This window comes from Cnephaeus nilssonii (assembly GCF_951640355.1).
Source record: "Cnephaeus nilssonii genome assembly, chromosome: 11".
NCBI classification, from domain to species: domain Eukaryota; kingdom Metazoa; phylum Chordata; class Mammalia; order Chiroptera; family Vespertilionidae; genus Cnephaeus; species Cnephaeus nilssonii.
Window position 1 is genome coordinate 44,579,005 of NC_137082.1, and position 22,358 is coordinate 44,601,362.

At 48.0% G+C, this 22,358-nt stretch overlaps 1 protein-coding gene across 2 annotated transcripts in view; it reads left to right on the forward strand.

The window, feature by feature from the left end:
• The first annotated feature begins 5,376 nt into the window (after window positions 1–5,376).
• TNFRSF11A (TNF receptor superfamily member 11a) overlaps window positions 5,377–22,358 on the forward strand; it is a 50,170-nt gene continuing 33,188 nt past the window's right edge. For both annotated transcript variants that reach the window (XM_079784624.1, XM_079784625.1), the window contains exon 1: window positions 5,377–5,478. In XM_079784624.1, coding sequence (XP_079640750.1) covers window positions 5,404–5,478 — 75 coding nt within the window. In that variant the 5' untranslated portion in view covers window positions 5,377–5,403. The remainder of the gene's footprint in view (window positions 5,479–22,358) is intronic.

Genomic DNA, 22,358 nt, shown 5'->3' on the forward strand with positions numbered 1-22,358 from the left:
CATACTTCCATGTTTCTCATAATAATGTTTATTTATATAAAAAAGAGGGCATTCTCAAGCCCATTTTAATGGATTACATTGGTAATATGGTATTCTCCATTAATATTTATAAAATATTTAAGTGATAGTTCTGTAAATGCAGAAATAGTATTTAATAAGTAATTTAATTTTTTTAATTAAGCTTTTTCAAAAACTAGATTTAATATGTTAACATGGGCATTTTATTTTTCAAAGTGCTTCTAAAACCAGCACACTCACCTCTGGGGCTTTCCAAGCAGAAGTCTTAAATCCCCTAATCTTTTTTTAACAAAGAAGGGGGTAATGCTGGAAATATGCCAGGAATGAGCTGTGGTGTTTGTTTCTCATGAAGTGCCACAGTGAAAGTATAGTTCCTTTTGGCAAAAGCGTCATCTCATCCAGCTTTTACTCCACTGCTTTTCCCGGAAAGCCTGTCTCCACATTCAAGATAACAATAGGCCAGATGACTTCTTTCTTTCATCTGTACTTATAACCATTCCTTCACTCACTTCATTTAGAGTTTTACCATCTATTTACCAAGTTTACACAGCTGTCAGTTCAAATGCAGAAGTACTTTTTCCTCAATGTAAATAATTTAGTAACATTAAAAATAAAATTAGTAGTTTCTCCTTCTGCAACTCACCTGATATTAAAAATTTGGTGCTGCATGGCCAGCATAGCTCAGTGGTTGAGCATGGACCTGTGAATCAGGAGGTCATTGTTCAGTTCCAGGTCAGGGAATATGCCCGAGTTGTGGGCTCGATCCCCAGCGTGGGACGTGCAGGAAGCAGCCAGTCAATGATTCTCATCACTAATGTTTCTATCTCTCTCTCCCTCATCCTTTCTCTCTGAAATCAATAATATATATATATTTTAAAATGTGGTGCTTAGTGAGGCAGGACTAACACTGCAGAGCCAGGCAGCCAGGGTCTGAATCCCAAGTCTGCTACTTAATGGCCAATGACCCTCGGCAAGTTACTGACCTATGTGTCACAGCTATCTCATCTGTAAAATGGGAATGATAATAGTATTCCTTACAAGGCCATTGTAAGGATTAAATGAACTTGTAAGTGTAAGTATACTGGTGTTTGCTATTTATTGTCTTTCCATATATTTCTACTTAATGATTGTTGTTAAAAAGCATGGGGTGATCATTCTATTACTTGCTTATTTTTTTTCCTCATTAAACTTTGTTATTTTAATGGGTCTCAAAATTCTGTGACAGATTTTTGGTCAAGTTGTTTCCATTAAGAAGTACTGACTTTAAAAACTAATAACTTAAAAACTGCCACGCACACAAAAGAACCAAATGGTCCACAAAACATTCTCTTTTCCTTCTGAATGTTTTCTGGTGCATTGTAATCATTAACCAGTCTTACTATTAAACTTAAATGGCCAATTGAGACAAATAGTTCTGAGTCCGTTCTTCCACCACTGAGTAAGACGGGGTGGCAGGAGTTGGGAATAATATTCATTTAGCCTTCTGAGCTTTCTGGGCAGACTTGGTGAGTTTGCCAGCTCCCGCTGCCTTCTCATCCACAGCTTTGATGACACCAATAGCAACTGTCTGTCTCGTGTCATGAGCAGCAGAATGGCCCAGAGGAAGGTAGTCAGAGAAGCTCTCAGCACACATGGGCTTGCCAGGAGTCATACCAACAACGGCAGCATCGCCAGATGTCAAAAACTTAGGGCCATCTTCCAGCTATTTCCCAGAAAACGAAGATCAAAAAAGATCTTCGTTGATCTCCTTCAGCTCAGCAAATTTGCAAGCAGTATGAGCTGTGTGACAATCCAGCACAGGTGCATATCCAGCACTCATTTGGCCTGGGTGGTTCAGGATAATCACCTGAGCTGTGAAGCCAGCTACTTCCATTGGTGGGTCAGTTTTGCTGTCACCAGCCACATTGCCACGGCGAACATCTTTGACAGACACATTCTTGACGTTGATGCCCACATTGTCTAGCTGTAGGGTGGCTCAGTGGAATCCATTTTGTTAACACCAACAATCAGCTGTTTCACACCCAGTGTGTAAGCCAGAAGGGCATGCTCACGGGTCTGTCCATTCCTGAAGGTACCTGCTTCAAATTCACCAACACCTGCAGCAACAATCAGGACAGCACCGTCAGCCTGAGATGTGCCTGTAATCATGTTTTTGATGAATGAAGTCTCTGTGTCCTGGGGCATCAATGATGGTCACATAATACTTGCTGATCTCGAATTTCCACAGGGAGATATCAATGGTGATACCACGCTCACGTTCACCTACTTGCTTCTTTTACTTAATATACAGGGGTGGGCAAAACACATTTTACTTTTGTTTTATTATGTATTAATTATTGTATTATTTGTGTTGTTATTTCATATCCTTACTTATGATTTATCTTTCAGGTAATGATGGCTGGTAATTTAATCTACTTTTGCCTACCCCTGAACTGTGGACATCTTTCCCAAACTACTTTATGTTTTTAAATAGCTGCATTATATTCTATATTATGATAGGCCACAATTTTTTCTACCATTTCTATATTAACAAATCTTCCCAGTTTTCTCTTAGTGGTTTTCCAAAAATTCTAAGGCAAATATCCTTATACCTCTCTCTTCATGGATTGATATATAAGATTCCAAGGTATGGAATTGCTTTGTCAGAGGATATTTGCACTTTAAAATTATTTAGTCAACACCACCAGATTGCTTTCCAAAAGGCAGCCAAGCAAGCGGGCGGTGCACGAATCAGGCTGCACAGTAAGGAGTCACCAAGCACAGCAAGTCGTCTGACTACAGTGGCACAGCGGCAGGAGCAGGGAGAGGGTACACCTGGTTCTTACAGGACACTTGAAGTGGCAGAATTTTATCTGAAGGTAGACTGTGATAATTTACAGGTGCATATTATAATGCCAGAGCTAAAAAAGTAAAACAAGGAGGTATCTATACTAATAAAAGCCTAGGTGGTCCTTGCACCCTCGTGTGTGATGTCATCACAAGTTGACTGCCACGAAGATGGCCACCACAAGATGGCCACATGCACAGCGGAGGCAGGGCCTGGGCTGCTCTGTGCGGTGAGGCCTTGGGGGTGAGGAGGCCGGTCCCAGCATCTCTGCTGCCTCATGCGAAGAAGGCGGGTCCTGGCAGAAGAGGCGGGTCATGGCAGGGGAGGGCAGTTGTAGGCGATCAGGCCAGCAGGGGAGGGCAGTTGGGGGCAATCAGGCTGGTAGGGAAGGGCAGTTGGGGGCGATCAGGCTGGCAGGGGAGCAGTTAGGCGTCAATCAGGCCGGCAGAGGAGCAGTTAGGGGGCGATCAGGCTGGCAGGCAGAAGTGGTTAGGGGCAATCAGGCAGGCAAGCGGTTAGGAGCCAGCGGTCCTGGATTGTGAGAGGGATGTCCGACTGCCGGTTTAGGCCCGATCCCTGTGCCAGCAGTGCAGGATCGGGCCTAAACCAGCAATTGGACATCCCCTGAGGGGTCCCAGATTGGAGATGGTGCAGGCCGGGCTGAGGGATACCCCCCCATGCATGAATTTCATGCAACAAGCCTCTAGTCTATATATATAAAAGCCTAAGCAACCATTCAACCGTTCGACCAGTAGCTATGATGTGCACTGACCACTAGGGGGCAGATGCTCAATGCACAGGAAACATGGAGCAGACTGATGAATCTCAGAGGGAAGGGGGAAGGAGGAAGGCAGGAAGAGATTAACTGAAGATGTTATATGCATACTAGAGTTCCGGGTTCCTTGGCCTGGCCTGCTGGGATCAGGCGGAAACCGGCAGTCCGACACCACCCAAGGTGTTTCAGATTGGGAGAGGGCGCAGGCCAGGCCAAGGGACCCCGCTGGTGCAGGAATCCATGCCCTGGGCCTCTAGTATAAGATAACAGTGGAGAGAAAATGGAATCCTAAAATATTCTCAAATGATCCAAAAGATTAAAAAAAGGAACAAAGATGGAACAAATAGAAACAAATAGCAAGATAGACTTAAACTTCACCATATCTATAATCACATGACATATGAAACGTCTAAACACTCCAGTCAAAAGATAGAAATTGTCAAACTGGATAAAATGAAAAAGCAAGACCCAATTATATGCTGTCACTTTAAAACAGACACAGATAGCATAAAATGATAGAATGAGATGTGCCCTGCATGTGCTATTCATATGGAAAGTGAGGTGCCTGTACATACAACTGAGGTCAGAGTAGACTTCAGAACCCCATTTCACCATCACGATAAAAGGGTCAGTTTATCAAGAAGACACAATCCTAAATGTTTATGCCTCTAATCAGAGCTTCAAAACATGAGGGAAAAACAGGACTGAAAGGGAAAATAGACCAATCCACAATTATTGTTGGAAATTTCCAGTTTTCTCAGGAGAAGAAGACAGAAAATCAATATGGGTATTTCCACCAATTTAACTTAAATGACGTTTATAAACCACTTCACCCAGCAGTGGAATGCATAGTTTTCTCACATGCACAGGGAATCAATACTAAGCTACACCGTGTGCTGGGTCAAAAGGGTGAGGCACGTCCTCAAGGAATTCAAAACAATGTATTCTATCGACATGGGTCAAGTATTTTCACTCAAAAAGTTATCTGTACAAAGGAGTGGCTATACATGTGCGTCCAGCACCGACCTAGCATGTGAGGGGAGACACACTCCTGAGGAAGGAATTACAGGGACCCGAACAGCAGGTGCAGTGCCCCAGACCGCTGGCCGGTTCTTTATCAGGATAGAGGCCGAGCCAGGACCCGTGCCTTGACCGGGGCGAGGGGCGGAGACAGTGGCGGCTGGCAGCCTGGAGAAGGACCCTGGAGGAGACTAAGTGGGCAGCAAACTGTGAAGGAGGGTTTTATGAAGCGCGCTGGATGGTTACGTGGTGATCCTTTCCCTGTAATCCGCGAAGATCCCCTTCCCCTTAATTCCCGCCGGTGGGCCGTTCACCCTTGGGAGGCCCCGCCTGGATGGGCTGGGCGCACGGGCGCGGGCGGGGGCCAGGCTGCCTCTCCTCCCCGGGACGCCTGCGAACTGGACAGACACCCGGGTCAGGTCGCAGGCAACCCGCAGCGCCAAGGGGAGGAGGCTCCGGGCTAAGCCCCGCACCCACTGCTGGGCGCACGCGGGTCCTCCCGCCGCCCTCGTCTCCCGGCGCCCGGGTCTATCCCGCCGCAGACGCCGCGCCGGTCCCCGTCCGCGCCCAGCCTCGGGCACCACCTGGCCGCCGCGGCCCCGCCCGGCTGGAGGGGGACGTCGCGCGGGCGGGGACAGGTGCCCGGGCGGGGCGGGGCGCGGCGGGGGGCGGGGCGGGCCGACGCCGAGGCCCTGAGCCGCCGGCCGCGCGGAACCCGCCGCAGAGGCCGCTGAGCGCGGCGCCCAGCCCGCCCCTCCGCGCCATGGTCCCGCGCGCCCGGCGGCGCCGCCCGCTGTCCGCGCTGCTGGCGCTCTGCGCGCTGCTCGGCTCCCTGCAGGTAAGGCGGCGGCCCGCGCGGCGCCCTACGGGAGCTGGGGCGGCCCGGGGCGCGGGGGCTGCGAGATGACTCGACGGCTGGACGGAGAAACAAGAGCGGAGGCTTTGGGGGCAGAGAAGGCAGAAAGTTGGGGAGGTGGTTACGCGGGTTGGACCGTGGCGGGAGGGAAAGGGCGAGTAGATGGAGTATGGGGAGGTGCGGGACCCCGGCGCCGGACACGGGCGCTCCAAAAGCCCACTTGATGGCAGGCTTTGATGTCATTTGTCCCCCAGCATTTCTGGAGCACGAGCTCCCCGCGCACAGCCGCTGCTGGGTAGACGCAGCCCCTTCCCCTGCCAGCAGCATACGCCCGGGGGAGGTCCGGGGCGCAGACAATGCCCCGTTCGGGAATCTGGAGTCCCCAGGAGCTCTGGGTCGGTCCCTCTCCCTGGGCGTCGCACGGTCTCCCAACCTGTTTCCTGGGTCGTCGGAAGGCTAGCGCTGCGCTCGCCTCGCGGGGATGCCTGGAGCGGGCGGCAAAAACGAATTGGGCAGTTTCTGCAGAAAAGCTGAAACCCCCGCCCCCCACTTTTTCATGCCCCCTCCGACTTCCCCCACACGCAGTTTAAGGTCCACCAGTTCAGGTTCTGGCCCTGAATAACCGCAGAATCACTTGTTCTCAGAGCCCCTTGGATGGTGTTAGGACACAATACTGTTTGCAATGGGAGAAACCAAGGTACACGCGGGGTTTCAAGGCCGTGGGGGAGCCAGAAACAGCCCTGCTGTCCTGGAGCTCAGCTGGATGGAGCTGGGGCGGCAGGCACCGCGGGGTAGTGGTTAGTGTCACTGATGCCAGACTCTCCCCCCACCCATCCCCTCACCCCCTGGGTATGGCTTCAGCGTAAAGAGTGCTAGAGGTGCCCCCAAATGAGCATCTTCCCAGATCCCTGTCGCTGCCCAGTCCTTTGGGAGGAGTTGTCTCTATCCATCACTCAGTACAGTTACTGATAAAGCAAGCAAGCAAGCAAGCAAGCAAGCAAAGAAAAGAAAAGAAAAGAAAAGAAAAGAAAAGAAAAGAAAAGAAAAGAAAAGAAAAGAAAAGAAAAGAAAGAGAAAGAAAGCCAGTTACTGACTTTCTGTCCTCACGAGGGGAGCTCTTGTGCGCCAAGCCCAGCACCGCAAATGCCTCGGAAACCTTGTTGGCTCGGGAGTTCCTCAGAAGGAAGGGTGAGTGGCGGTGGTTTCCTTGGCTTCAGCAGTTTCAGATTTCCCTTCTCTGGTAGAATTGGTCGAGGCTGTGGTGACTCCCGTGTGCAGGATGGCTCAGAAGCCCCTGCAGACTCAGAGAGGCATTTGCAGAACTAACTGTGTTTGGGTGAGAAGAGGGGGAAAGCCCACTGGGGAGTCGGGCCTTGAGAAAAATAACAGGAATATGCTAGAGGCTGGGGCAGAACATGCTCATGGAGATGCCTTCTATGTCCAGAGTCCTTGTACGGGCGCCTGAGGATCCTGGAGGGAAGAGAAAGCCGAGAAACCGAATGGGATTGTTCACTTTGAGCACTTCAGGTGTTGCTTAATTAAGTGTTCAACAGGTGGGGCCGGGTGCCACCTTATTTGAACTAAAGGACCGGGGGTCCCATGAACTGCTAGCCACTGGAGAAAAACCCGCCAGCTACAGTTTTGAAAAAGCACCTCACGTTTTATTACAAAAACTACCCACATATGCATAAAACAGCAAGTGCTATCAAAACAAAATTGTTTTTCAGAGAGACCTTTCAACAAGTGCCACTTCCCCTCCCTTTTCCTTTCGGCCACTTGAATTATGTGCATTTTAAAATCATACCTACCCAGAAAACAATAAGATGATATTGGCATTCTAATCAAATGGTATCATTTATGCTCAGTCTCCCCACTAGCTGCGAAAGTGGAAATGCAATATTATCCCCCAAAGATACTGTGAGTAAAAGCACTCCCTGTGTCCAATTACTGCTTCTTTGGCTAACCTATTAGTTTAAAAAAAGGAATTGCTTTGGCTATCCATTGATGTTCGTTATCACACACTGGCAAGGTTTGGCAAACTGCTTTGCATTGTTGGGGGTAGGGTAGTGGTTTTGTAAAATAGTTGGCAAAAACAGCTTCTAGAAAGTGCTTTATCTGCAAGTATTGGACTTGGTTTCATTTATATTAATTAAATAGAAATAAACTTACCTGGAAGGCTGTAAGTTTTGCCTTTTAAGACATTTTTGTGGTTATACCTCTGTCTGCCTGTCTTTGGGAGGGCATTTGTTTTCAGACATAAGAAGAGTATTTACTTACAGATAAAAAACATGGTAAGTTCTTATGTCGATAGTTCTGTTTATTCCAAGTAAGAAAATGTAGACGCAGGCTGTTTTCATTAAGGTAACTGTTTATCCTCAGTTATCCAAGACCTAGGGGGAGAGTCATCCATACCCAGGCCAACCAACATTTATGGGACGTAAAACACGGTGCTGGTGCGAAACAAGATGGAGACATAGCTGTGACTTCACAGGTCACAGTCCGGCGGAGAGGGGAGAGGACGGGGGTAGGGAGGGGGGTAGGGAGGGCGGGGGTGAAGCTAACAGTAACCGAGCAGCTGTGATCAGAGACGGTGGGAGAGCGGTGGGAGCTGGTGGGAGTGTGGCTGCAGGAAGCAGGAGGGCTTTGGGAGGGGGGGGGGGTGTCTTGAAGTGGGCTTTGGAGGATGGGCAGGAAATCAAGAGAAGGAGTAATTCCAAGAGGCAGTTGAGGAAGAAAGCTTCCTAGTCGAGAAGATGGCGGGAGTGGTTTAGACTTAAAGGAATCTTGCCAAAAAATAGAACACACCTTCACCTATTTTTATGACTTTACAGATAGCACAAAGCACTTAATTCAGGAACCCTGACCAACAGACAGGGCATTAACATTTATAGCTTTTGAGATAGGGCCTACATAGCCCTTATTGAGGTGGTAAGGAGACTTATCAGAAACAGATTGGCTGCAGGGCCCTGGAAGGGAGACCCCGCAGAGGAAATCCCCGAGGGCGGAGCTCTGCCTGGGCTCCAGGATTGGTGGATGCCCTGCCTCTCCGTGGCTGTCTCCCAGCCTCCCGTCCCACCCTGGAGGGAAAGCTTGGTGCAGGTTACTACTCCATTTGAAGAACCACAGACACTTAAATCAGTGGCCTTCTAGTTCATTTTGTCAGTAACAAATATTCCAAATGCCTCTCCCTCATTTCCTTCCCTCCAGCTCTCCCCCCCCCCCCCCCCCCATGGCAAATCTGTAACATGAACGCATTCTCTGCGTTGATAAGGAAATACGAGCTTGCTTTTTTCAGTTATCAGCCAGGAATTCTCACACCAGGAAAACTGAAACAATAAAGGTGAATCTTTAAAGGTCACTAAATCCGTGTTTTACGAGACCATGACAAGGGGAGTTCCAAGCCTGGGCCTCCTCTGCACAGTGTTGTTTTCAGGAGGTGCTGCAGGAACTCTATCTGCCGTGTCCGTGTTCAGCTCCCCCCGCCCGCCCCCCTCTGTGTTTTCCTATCTTTGAAACGCATGGGAAAGAATATTGGTGTTTTTCCCACATGGTGTTTCCAGTGGACCAGGAATGCTGTCGGGCTGTTCTTTTTGCCAGATGGGTCTGTAGCCACCCTGATGCTCATCAGCTCTACAGGTTATCCTCGCCCTAGGGCATCTACCCTCTGGCCTGTCTCCCTGCCATATCCTGACCCCCACCTGCAAGGGAAGCACGCCGCCCCCCCCGCCCCCCCCCCCCCCCCCCCCCCCCCCGCAGCACACGGCGGACCCACTTCCATGCCTCCAGAGCTGGCATGGGTGGGACTCTGCCCACAGGGGGCCCTCCCTCCAAACACCTTTAGGTTCTCCACCCCGTCTATAGGAAGTCGTTTGCCTTGTCTGTGTTCCCTGTGGTTGCCATGTGTGGGCTTCCTGTGGGGTCCACTGCTAGGAAGACCGTTAAAGCTCAACTCTTCCCTTCTGCCCCAAAGCACTGAGCCTGAGACAGGGGGCTTCCACGAAACAGAAGACTCGGCCCGTCTGAAGTTCTTAGTGAGCTTTTGAGGTTGAATGCTGAGTGGGCGGTGAGCGAGATTACCCACGTCCCACATCTCTGTCCCCATTCTGAGAGGCTGCCCGTCTGCTTCCTGCCAGCGCTCCCCGCCCAGCAGGCTCCCCTGTCTCCTTGGTCGTCCAGCCCCATCACAGGGTGAAGCCTGCGCCAGGCCGGTGGGGGAGGGGGGCGGGGGAGGCAGGGTCTGGATACTTGGACTGCTGGGGAGGGTGCTTGTGTGACTGGGAAGCAGTTGCAAAGTGTGGTGGGCGCCCAGGACACGACGTGCCTCAGCCAGCCTGAAAGTGTCCAGAAAAATACCCCATTCTTGCTTACCGTGTGGTCCTGTGTGTCCAGGGTTGCCTTGTTGGGTGGGGACTGGCGTGGGGGAGGGGTGTTCAGCGATCTCTCACAAGGACAGCATCCTGTACTCCAAGGGCCTATGTGCAAGCCATGCAGTTGCGATTTTATCTGGATGTGTTGTATGTAGGCTGGGGAGGGACGCGATCACATGTCTGTGTTATGGGAAAGTGTCGGGGTGGGTCCAGGAGGCAGTAAGGAGGCCACTGCTTGAATCAGGTCATCGCAGTGGTGAAAGGAGAAGCGAGAGCAGGAGTGCTTCAGAGCCAGCGGGGCTGTGCTCGTGCTGACCATACAGGGCCAAAGGATGTGGGCTGGTCGGACCTATCAGTTAAAAAAAAAAAAAAAGATGTGGTTGATGGCAGAAGAAATAGCAGACTGTTTGGATTGTCTTTTTCACAGTTTATTGGGGACATTTTTGTCTTAGTCCCAGTCAGACTGTTGTTCAGGTTCAAGTAAAGAGGGATTTTTTTCCCCCTAAACTAGTAATAATGAAGGATGAAGTTTAGGCTATTGAACCCCAGCTGCTTTGGATTATTTTACTGGGGGGGACAGACAAGTTCCTATAGAATTATAGAGGCAAATAAGCTAAAAGCCAAGGTATTGGGATCTGCAGGAAATTGGTGTGCCCTGGAATTTAGAGCCATTTCCTGCCTTAAGGTGTCTTGATTCAAAAGTTCAGGATGTAGGCAGGGCTCTAAAACGCAGGACTAAAGCGAGATAAGCAGGCAGTGATCCCCAGATAGTCCAGCGTCAGAGCAGGTGTGACCTGACCTGTGGTCCTCCCACACCACACTGGCCTCAGATAGGTCACCTGCCCCCAGCAGAGGCAGTGTTTACCTTGAGCCCATAGGTTGGCAGAAAGCTTCCCTTGCAGAGAACACATTTTTCCTGGTGGCTTGGTAGCGCCCAAGATGGGTGCTTTCCTTCCTCTCCAATGCCTCCCCCCCATCCAAAAAAGTCCTAGCCCAGCAGGTGACAAGAGTCCCGTCTGGCACAAACACAGTCGCAGCTGCCAGGGTTCAAGCGGCAGGAAGAACTGACTGCAAGAGCTACCCTTTCAGTTCATCAGAATAATAATAACTTATTACATTTCCTGTTCAGTGTTGAGAGGACAAGAGCCACTTCCTCCAGCTAGCAGAAATTTGAAGACTTTCCATTAAAAATGAGGAAGAAAAACCTTAACTTTTTGCAAATATGATGGTTAAACCCGGCAAATGGGAAGAGAGGATGTGTGGTATTGCATAAATCCTATTAGCATCACAGTTTTGGCTGGTTTGGGTTCTCATTACCTCCTCCAAATGGGAAAAGAACCACTTCCCTATGGTATCCATTCAAAAAAACACACACACCACTTGTTACTTTTGAAATATTGTTAGCAACTTGTAACTTAAAAGTGTATCCTTACTCATATCCATTTTTAAAAAACAAACAAACCTGGGAAGGGCACTTCCCTCCTCTCAACTTTGTACCCAAGGTATAAAAGCAGGGTATAAAAAAGAGCAAGGTGTAAGACCTCTGAAACGTGCATGGTGATTGAGATCATCAGTTCCATTGTTAAAGTTTAGCCGAGATTATTCTCATCTGCCCTTGCTAACCCTGGCTGATCACTTAATAATTCTCAATGACAGGAACTTCCCCAGACCAGACCTAAACCTAACGTGTCACAACTTGATCCCATTTCCTCAAATTTGTTCTGTCACAGGGGTAAAGATCAGTTGGTCAATGTCATCTTTATTTTAATGGTTCTATTATTGAAGAGTGTTCGCCCACAACTTCCCCTTGCCCAGGGTTATTCATTCTAGTTCCTTAACCTCTCTGTCAGCTTTCCTTCCTTTCAAGTCAATGGATACTTATTTGCATTTACTAGTAAAAACCAAAGACAAACAAAAGGCTGTAAGACCTGGTGGAAAACCTCAGCCTTTTGCCACACAGCCTCTGACCCGGGACGCTGCCGTCCAGGAGGGAAGATCAGACATCACAGTCTTTATTCCTTGCAGGTCCGTGGGCCTAATCCACTGCAAAGAGGAACAAGCGAGATGCCCGGGGAACACAGAGAGGACGGGATGGACGTGGAGAACTGAGCAGGTCGTGCTTGCTCTGGTTCTGGACGGACAGGGGAAGGGGCTGAGATAGGACACGCAGAGCACACAGGACAGAACCTTGTCCCGTCGCGATGTCTGGAGCCCAGGGCCTGCGAGAGGGACCAGGGAAGGATTAGGCCAATTGGGGAAGCGCTGGGTCTGAGTCATGAATGGCTCTACAAACAGACCTCAGGAGCTGGGACTTGGTCCTGGGGAGAGTGTGGTCCCTGCACCCTGCCCCTGAAGCCCACTGAATCAGAAACTCTGGGGCTGAGACCCAGCAGTCTGGTCAAACAGCCAGGGGATTCTGACATATGTCTGGGTTTGAGAACCGCTGCTGTGGGCTGTGGGAGTCCATCAGAAGGTTCTGTGCTCTGCTCTAAGTTACTAATAGATGGTTGACATATATTAAAAGTTCCTGCAGTTTGTTGAATCCCTCCTGTACACCAGTCGTGTGCGGGGGGCTTTACAGTGATGCTCTCTAATCCTCAGCCCACCTTGCCAGAAAGATGGGAAAACAGGCCCAGAGAGGCTAAGTAACCTGCCCAGGTTTGCACAGCTCATAAGCAGCAGAGCTGGACTTTCTCCTAGGTGTCTGCTGCAGTGGCCTGGCCTTAACCCCTCAGGGAATCTTCTTATACAGTGAACTGCCAGTGTGGGGAGCAGAAGAAAGCCCTCCAGGGATGGTGGGGCAGAAGCAAGCTCCTGGGTCTGCATTGGTGGCGGTCTGTCTGAGTGTGCACACTCGTTGAGGGCTTTATGCGTCAGAAAGACAAATGCTGTGACTTTAAGGCTCATGGAGTTTGCAGCGGCTCCCCGAGTGCTCTCAGGACAGGGCCTGTGTGCCAGTGAGTTGATCCCTGACTCAGGAGGAAAAGGAATGTGACACATCGAGTCATCTCTGCCACTTCCTGAAGTGAAGGCGTCTCGGAGGCCACACTCACCCGTCTGTACTGTGCATCTGCACTGCAGCCGTCCCCTGCCCCACTCCCCACGGGGCTGGGCCTGTGTTTACCTCCCTCCGGCCACCTGCCAGGCTCTGTACTGGATGGTGGGGTCGGGGCATGGGGGGGGGGGGGTAGGAGGAAAGATGAGGCTTCTGAGCACCAGGGCCGAACCCAATGAGCAGGTAAATATAGTTCGATTATATATATATATATATATATATATATATATATATATATATATATATATATATATATATTTTACAGAGAGAAAGGGAAAGGGATAGAGAGTTAGAAACATCGATGAGAGAGAAACATTGATCAGCTGCCTCCTGCACATACTGGGGATGTGCCCGCAACCAAGTACATGCCCTTGATCGGAATCGAACCTGGGACCCTTCAGTCCGCAGGCCGACGCTCTATCCATTGAGCCAAACCGGTCAGGGCTAGTTCGATTATATTTTTAAAGGTTCTGTCTGTCTTATTATAATCACAGTGAATCTGGGAACGCCTCTCCTGGCCCGGGTGACCTGAGCTCCTATTTTGAGTGTCTACCCTGGCACAACTCTAAGTCATTTCTATTACCGACGTTTTTCTCCGTCGGCAGCAGGAGAAAAGTTGGAATGACATAGAGGGTCAAAGCATAGATAGCCTTGGGGTCACTGCCAGGCGTCCAGCTCTCTGTTGGAGCGAGATAGGAAGCTGCCAGCGGGGTTTGGGTGGAGGGTAATAATGTGCTACTAGTGCACAGCAGCAAGAAATCTTGGAACAGACCTCTGACCCCATGACACACAGGGACGATTAAACTCAGCAGGAACACAACTGGAATCTTGGTCCTAAACTTTAATGCATCAACATCTAATGGTCGCAAGGTTTCAAAATTTAACAATGAAACCATAAAAACATGATCCCTGTAACCAGGCCACTGAGGGCCTATTTATGGGTAAATTATAAATGGCTAAGGCACCATCATGCACAACCAACTGGTTGTCAATAACCACTGTGCAGAGCAGTCCCCACGGGTGCGGGATTGAAGAGTGATGGGTGCCGGCTCCTCCGTGCCTGGAAGCGGGTCTAGGGTGGCCTCATGCCGGGGCCTCATCCAGTGTGAGAGGCACCCCATTCCCAGGGTGAGTGACAGGCATGAGAGGCAGAGCAATTGTGTTGTATGTTAGTTAAGCAGACCCATATTCCGTCCCGGTTAGGAAACAGAATTTGAGCCCAGGAAGAGATACTTCATCTTGATTTTGCAGCCCCTCCCCTCTGGGTAGCTCTAGTTTTGCACGCAAATTGGTGGAGTCTTTCCAAGTCCGTGCTTGGGAGTGTGAATCTGATTCAGATCTAGTAGGAAACTATGATAGTCTTCTGTACAGGGAAGTTATGAGATCAAACTTGTCCTTCAGGAAAAATTACTCATTGATCGAACAGGAGTCTGAGCCTTTGCTACATGCTTAGCACTGTTCAGTCTTCTAATCACTAACCCACTGAGCACCTGTGAGGGTGCTGCAAGGCCAGGAAAGTCAGGTCTGTAGCCTCGTGCCTGGCAGGACCGCAGTAGGTGTTTCCTAAGGGCCAACTCTGTCTTCACTCCCGCTCAGAATCAGTGGTGTCCAGCGTTGGGAGAGCTGGTTCTCTCTGTACGGTGTGTGAAAACATGAGGAAGTTCTGGCCCTTCGTCTTTACTGGAATCTCTGACCGTGCTGCTCAGAGACCATCAACATCACATGGCAGCATGGTTAGAAGTACAGACTCTCTGCCCTGGCCGGTGTGGCTCCGTTGGTTGGGCATCGTCCTATTCCCGGTCAGGGCACGTGCCCTGGGTTTCGGGCTCAATCCCCAGTAGGAGGAATGCAGGAAGCAGCCATTTGATGTTTTGCTCTCACATAGATGTTTCTCTCTCCCTCTCCCTCTCCAGAACTACTGAATCAGAATGTGTATTTTAATAAGATTTCCAGGTGATCCCATGCACATATGAGAAGCACTGGACTTGACTCTGAGGGCCAGGGGCAGTCTAGTCCTTTCCCTGGCCCCTCTGGGGGCTCATGACCTTATTATCTTGGTGCACCCCCAGAATGAAGGCAGAGCCTAGAAGGGTCCTTGGCCTCCAGCAGATCAGGGTGCTGGGAGCACAGGGATCATTGATGTTCACTACAGGAAAGAAGAGAAAGTAGCTCTCCTCTGGAATGAATGCAAGTTTTTTTGTTTTGTTTTTAATTTAAGAAGGCGGGGAGGCGGACCTTAACCACTGGGAGAATAAAGGAGCATTCACTGGTGCCTTTGGAAATGTTGAGTGTAATACAGGGACAAGTCAAAGCCATCCTAATTGCCGTGTTTAGGAAACAAACCTACCTTGCACTTTCATTTCAGGTAGCTCACAGCTGCAAACTTTTTAAACTCTTTATCTCTCCGGAAGACAAAGAAACTTGCAATTACAGTGTTGAAATGCAAGGTTATTTCTTCATTTTCCTTTGGGGCATATGTTCTGTTTCCGAGGTGGAGATAATAAATGCATTGTGAGGAGAGAGAGAAAGGGTTGCGTGAAGATCAATGGAGCTTTGAGGTGCGCCTGTCTGAGTGAGAGCAGCCACCCTTTCTCCTTGAAGGAGCAAATCTGGAGTCAAGGTGGTGAGGGCAACGACGCTGATGTGTCCGGAAAATAAGCAGCTTTCAAGAGAGTCCGTTGTTTACTGTTTGCTAAATCAAGTGGTGACTATGCCAAGACATCTAATAGGCCACCGGTACTCTACATTTTTAAGGGTTGTTTTTGTTTATTTGTGTGTGTGTGTGTGTTTTATTCTGACCTAAGTCAGATTTTTTTTTTTCTGTGCAAAATATCTGTTTGAAAAATACCTGTGGCAAAATGGTTAAGATAGTCAGTTTTATAGTATGTGTGTTTTATCACAATTAAAAATAAAATGAAAAAATGCTCTTATGGGAAATGTAGTTCCTGCCTGGTAATGAAAACAGCATGATGTGCTTGTTATTCAAACCTTGGCGGAGTGACAGCAGTGTCCTCCGATCTGAACCCAAAGTCAATATCACGGAAGCCTGGTGCTGCGGGTGTATATTAACTCATGATGTGGATAAGTTCTGCCATCAGTGGTGTGGCTCTATGGACCACCCTCCCCGCACTGCAGTAGCCTGACCATGTCGCCCACATTCCCTCCCAGGCCCGTTGCAAGTGCTTTGACATCCATCGAGAATACCCCTCCTCCTGACCTGGCTGTGAATTTCATGTTCCCCCACTTTACTCAGGTCTCCACTGAATGTCAGCTTTTCAGAGGCTCCCGTCCTCATCCCATCGTTTTCCCTCTTTTATTTTTTTCACAAAAGTTATCACACCCAGATTTCATTATGTGTTTGTTCCTTGTCACTCTTCTCCTGTGAGAAGGACTCCCTCTGTCTAGTGTCCATCTCCTGTATCCTCAGAACCTAACATCGTCTCTGGCACATAGTATGTGTTCCGTTAATAGTTGAGGAAGCAATGACTATAGGTTGAACTTGTCCCACTTTTAGGCTGTAAATTCATTGAACATGTCTTACCTAAATGCTGAACCTCCTAGATTATTTTCTAGAGAACCGCTGTGTAGAGTGAGAGCATTTTTCTCCCACAGGAAAATCAAGGATGTCTTTCAAAGTGGTGAACATGAATCTAAGAGTCCTACAGCCCTCCGATTCCATCCCTGTCCCATTAACAACTAAACTGAGTCATGAGAACAGATCCAGGCAAAATAAATTACCCCATAAAAAATTGCAAAGGACTTGAGTAGACACTTCTCCAAAGAATATATAACATGGCCAATAGACATGTAAAAGGATGTTCAACATCATTAAATCATTAGGGAAATGCAATTAAACCCACAGAGAGAGACCACATCACACCCACTGGGATGGCTGTTACCACAAACCAAGAAAATAACATGTTGGTGAGGACATGGAGAAACTGGAACTCTCTTGCATTGCAGGTGGGATTGTATTAAACAGGTGTAGCCACTACAGAAAACAGTTCGGTGGTTCCTCAAAAAGCTAACCATAGAATTATGACTCAGGTATAGTCTCCAAAGAATTGAAAACAGAGCCTCCAACAGATACTTGTGTGCCAATATTTATTGTAGCACCAGTCACAGTATCCAAATGGCAGAAACAATCCAAGTGTCCAGCAGTCGATGAATGGGTAAATATAATGTGGAACACAAACTAGAATATTATTCTGCCAATAAAAATGAATGGAGTTCACAGCTTTGCGCAGTGGCAGTATCGTAGCCAATGAGGTTTATCTGAGGTGTGATTATTGCTAATTGAAAAAAAAGAGAAAAAGAATGGAGTTCTGACACATGCTGCAATACAGATGAACTTTGAAGACATTATGCCAAGTGAAATAAGCCAGTCATAAAAGGGCAAATATTGTATGACTATAAGGGGTCCCTAGAGTAGTCAAATTCATAGAGACAGAAAGTAGAATCGAGGTTACCAGGGGCTAGATAGAAGGGGGAAAGAGGAGTTCCATGGGTAAACGTTTCTGTTTGGAATGATGAAAATATTCTGGATAAAGAGGTTGGTGATGGTTACACAACATTGTGAATGTAATTAATGCCACTGGATTATACACTAAAAAATGGTTAAAATGGCAAATTTTTATTTATATATATTATCACAATAAAAAAGTTTTTAAAGTACCGTATTTTCCGGCGTATAAGACGACTTTTTAACCCAGGAAAATCTTCTATACGCCCAGTCATCTTATACGCCGAAAAATACGGTACCCCAAAGTTTTTCTAAAAAGGCACTCAAGGAACATACATAGAAAGAGCGAAATCTGAGATGAGCGTTCTTTCCCTCCTGCAAATAGAGCCCAGGATCCAGAGTGGCACTTTGTTGAACTAATCTGACCTCTACCTCTGCTCTCCTCTGTCTGTGTCCTCCTGTGCGAAGTGCTTTGAGAGGGCTGGGGCGGGCTAATTCTGTTAGCCCTGCACTCGGCAGTCCCTTGCACATCTATATGTGAGACCCCAGAAAAGATGTCTCCCACGGTGTGAAGTAGTAGAGCTCTAAAGAGATGGATGCTTTCTACTGTTCAACCCTGGACCAGACAAAAATCTTATCATCTGTTCGTAATTATGTGACAAAGCGTTTACAAGGGAAAGGCGAATGAGGCAGGCGAAGGAATGACTGGGCTTCCTCTATTATTTTATCAACGCACAGTCTCTATATGGAGGAAGGAGTTGGTCCATATTTGTGATTTTCAATGAGTCCAGTAGGACTCGACCCACTAAGATGAAGACTTTCGAGCTGGCGTTTTGAATACTCTTTTTCAGTGGAAACACATTCATAAAATGCATCGCAGAATGCCCCACATCCTTTAGTAGCAGGTCAATTGTAATACTGGTATGTGACAGTCATAATTTCCTTCACAATCTTCTTAAACTAGCCACATTTTTTAAAAAAATATATTTTATTGATTTTTTACAGAGAGGGATCGAGAGTTAGAAACATCGATCAGCTGCCTCTTGCACACCCCCTACTGGGGACGTGCCCGCAACCAAGGTACATGCCCTTGACCGGAATCGAACCTGGGACCCTTGAGTCCGCAGGCCGACGCTCTATCCACTGAGCCAAATCGGTTTCGGCCTGGCCACATTTTTTAACAGTGTACCACTCACAGAATACTTGGACCTCTCTATGGGCAGCAGGTTTGTTTTTGTTTTTTTCAAGAGCTGTGTGTGAAATACATTTCTGTGAAATGACTTACCGTACTTTCCGGCGTGTAAGACGACTGGGCATATAAGATTTTCCTGGGTTAAAAAGTCGTTTTATACGCCGGAAAATACGGTATATTGGACTATATTGATGGGATTAGATGTAATGGATTAGATATATTGGACTACCGTATTTTCCGGCGTATAAGACGACTTTTTAACCCAGGAAAATCTTATACGCCCAGTCGTCTTATACGCCGGAAAATACGGGTATATTTTAAACACTCAAGAGAGTTTTCTGTTTAAACTCTCTGATTCTCTGTATCCATTTCCGTTATGACTTAAACCAAGGACCTGGCTGGTAGAAGTGGGGCTTTGGAGTTTTTAACGTGTTCCATAGTTCACTGCATCCCCAGGTGGAGTGAACCAGGTGATCCAGTGGGGTGCCCGGGAGATCCCCAAAGCCACCCCTTATTCTCTTTATGTCTTTATAAAGATGCCATCTCTATAAATGCCTGTGTAATATTGTGAAGCATGAAGCGTGAAGCTTGGGTTTGTCCAAAAGAAAATTGAGTCTGCTGCTTTCTCTGTAAACCTGTAAGCTTAACATTCTCTCTCTTACGTTTATTTAAAGTGGAAATGTCTAGAAGGGCATTCAGTCATAACTCAGTGATGTCCTAGTTAGCAGAATCCCTGGCAGATAGGATCTAGGCCGCTTTATCAGCAGACACCCTGAGTAACTAACTGTCTCTGCCCCAAACCAAGGGTGGCTTATGTCACTGACTGAGCCCCCAGACGGAAAGCCACTGAAATGACTCGGACCGCTTGTCAGGACTGCAGTCCCATGAGAAAGCATTTCTTGATGTGAAATCAATCAGGCCTTCCCAGAAATAAGCCTCTTTGATGAAAAACCTATTCTTCCAGGCCCCCCGCTGACAGCTTTCGTTGGTCACGCAGGTGAAGAGTCAGGGGGCTGGGGTGTCAGGAACGTGTCGGACAGGATTCCTGTGTGGGTCATCCCCTTCCTGTCTTCCTCGCTCTTTCTTCTTCCCAATGACACTCCTTTTCGTTTATGCCCTCGGGGAGCGATCTGAGTCCTGATGCATCCTGCTCTGCTCAGGTGTGCACCTGAGCACCCCCTCTCCTGACTGCAGGCCAGGTGTGCGCCTCTGCTCAGTGATGAATGGATTACTTCATTCTCCCCGCAGCCTCCTAGCAAGGTCTTCAAAGGGAGGAAGCCAGCCCGTTTTCATTGAGTGCTGCCGCTTGCCAACGCTGCGTCATTTACATGAATTACCGTAGGTCTGACCCTTAGTGCAGCGGGGTGGGCACAATTATTAGCCCCATTTTACAGGTGAGCAGACTAAGGCTTAGAATTGGCTTTTTTTTTTCTTACCCTCCCATTGTAAAAATGTAGACAGTTTATTAAGGAAAATGTCAAAAAACAAACTACAAAGGAAAGAAAAAGAAAAGAAATGTCTGTCGGGGCCACCGTGGAAGCTCAGTTCTGAGAGTTGTCCTTGGTAGAAAAATCTTCCTGCCCCGCAGCCCACCTGCCCTCACCGGTGGGGCCACCTGGCCAGGCTCCTTCCTCTCTCTTCATCAGCACTCCGGGTACCACCCTCCGCCCCTCAATCCCTATTCTCCCGGCCCCTACCTCGGCTCCATGCAATTCCCACATTCTGGCATGCCAGCCTTTATTGTAGTTAGCATTTCACTTTTCTGTAGAAACCTGTCTTGTCTGATTTCTGAACAATCAATGACTCCTCGATGGTTTCCGCTTCCAGGTACGAACTTTTAACCGAGAAGCACGATGGTGGGATGCTTCTTTTCCATTAGCAGACACGTGGCTGTGCCATGATCAAAAACAGAAAGCTAGAGCAGATAGAGGACATCTGGAAGCCCCCGGGGAAAAGGCGCTAAGAAAGGGGCAAAACCGAAAAGGCCCCCCTCAACATCTCAAGCTAAAGGGTCAGCGTTTTGACTCATAACTGCAATGTTTGTGAGGGAGAAACTCGGATCTCTCTCTGGCCTGTCTGCTCAGCCAGCTCAGAATAGAGACATTCAAAGCAACAGATAAGAAGTGACAGCTTTCTTTGTAGTTACTATAACGTACCTATTTCAGTTTTATTTGCTGAGAACAAACAGCTTCAGAGAGAAAGTGGTCTGGTGTGAGACCAGCCAAGGAAAGACGCTACCTTGGGGCTCTGGGGACACAGTCACTAGAAATTTACTCATATTCTCTTTTGGGCAGGAGCAGTTTCAATGGTGACTTTCATTAGGACATTTTGTTTCAAGGGCAGCGGGATTATTAAGGTGTTATTTCGAATTTAATAGTTTCTCGCTTAACGAAAACCACATCTTTCAGTTCTACTGTAGCATTCAGAAATTCGATGCCATCGTTACTTACATTATAGCCCAGTTCTCAACTACAGTCACGGATGATATTTTACAAAATACTATCTATGGAAAATCCCGCATTTGCTCTCCCGGGTTGGCTTCATTTCCCCTCAATTTGCCCGAAGGGGCCACGCTTCTTTCTGCTTTGTTACACGTCAGCGAGGATTTTCAATAGAGCAGGAAAGCAGCTTTATCTCTATGATGACTTTCACCGCAATTGGATGGACGAACAGCAGGAAAAAGAAATATTCCAGTCCACCTGCCCTGCAGGATCCTAAAAACAGACCCCGATTCTCTGTAGCTCTGTGCTAGGTTTCTTCTGCACAGGACTTTTCAAAATGAGAAAAGCCCTCAGCTCTGGATCAGGAAATAAATCCATGTCTCTTTATGAAGAGATTTTTAAAAATATATATTTTTATTGATTTCAGAGAGGAAGGGAGAGGGAGAGATTGATAGAAACATCAGTGATGAGAGAGAATCATTGATCAGCTGCCTCCTGCACGCCCCCTACTGGGGATCGAGCCCGCAACCCAGGCATGTGCCCTGACCGGGAATCAAACCTTGACCTTCTGGTTCCTAGGTCGACGCTCAACCACTGAGCCACACCAGCCGGGCTATGAACAGAATTTTGATTGATGATCTGTGAGCTTCCTCCTGCTTCCCAAAGTCTTGCACAGACTGTGGACATGCTTGTTCCAGAAGAGTTTGTCAGCTCTTGGTTAAAATGAACACCAGCCTGTGTGCCCCCAAACATTTTTGTAGTTTATTGATTCAGAACTGTATTCGGACCCTGTTAACCCATGGCGTTTTTTTTATAAGACTTTTAAGTATCATAAATCACATGAAAGTTCCAGACACAAGCACTGCAAACAGACCTGACCCCAGCTGGCCTCCAAGGCAGCTGCTATCCACAATAGTTCCCCCAATGGGTCCCAGATCACGTCTTCTTTCTACCTGCGGGAAGATGCCCAAGAAATGGTGACACTGGTTACCTGTGGGGAGGGCTGCCGGGGAGGGAGACTCCCCCGGAGCCTGTGGTAGCTTTTACATTGTGTATTATGTGACTGTATCCTTTCTTCAGCAAATAGACAATTTTAAAGTGGTTCTGCTTTATTTGCTTAATGAAAACAACGATGGTTCAAAAGCTCTGTTGTTTTAGAAGGAAACAATTCACTCTTAACCTTTTGCACTTGGATGTCGAGTGTGACTCCACACGGTTAGCATCGGTAGCAGGAATCGAGAAAAAAGCAAGCGAGTGCAAAGGGTTAAAGGTGAACTAGCAACAAACCTAGATAACTAAAAGCTGGACATCTCAGCTCAGTTACCAAATGCCTTCTGCTGCGGCA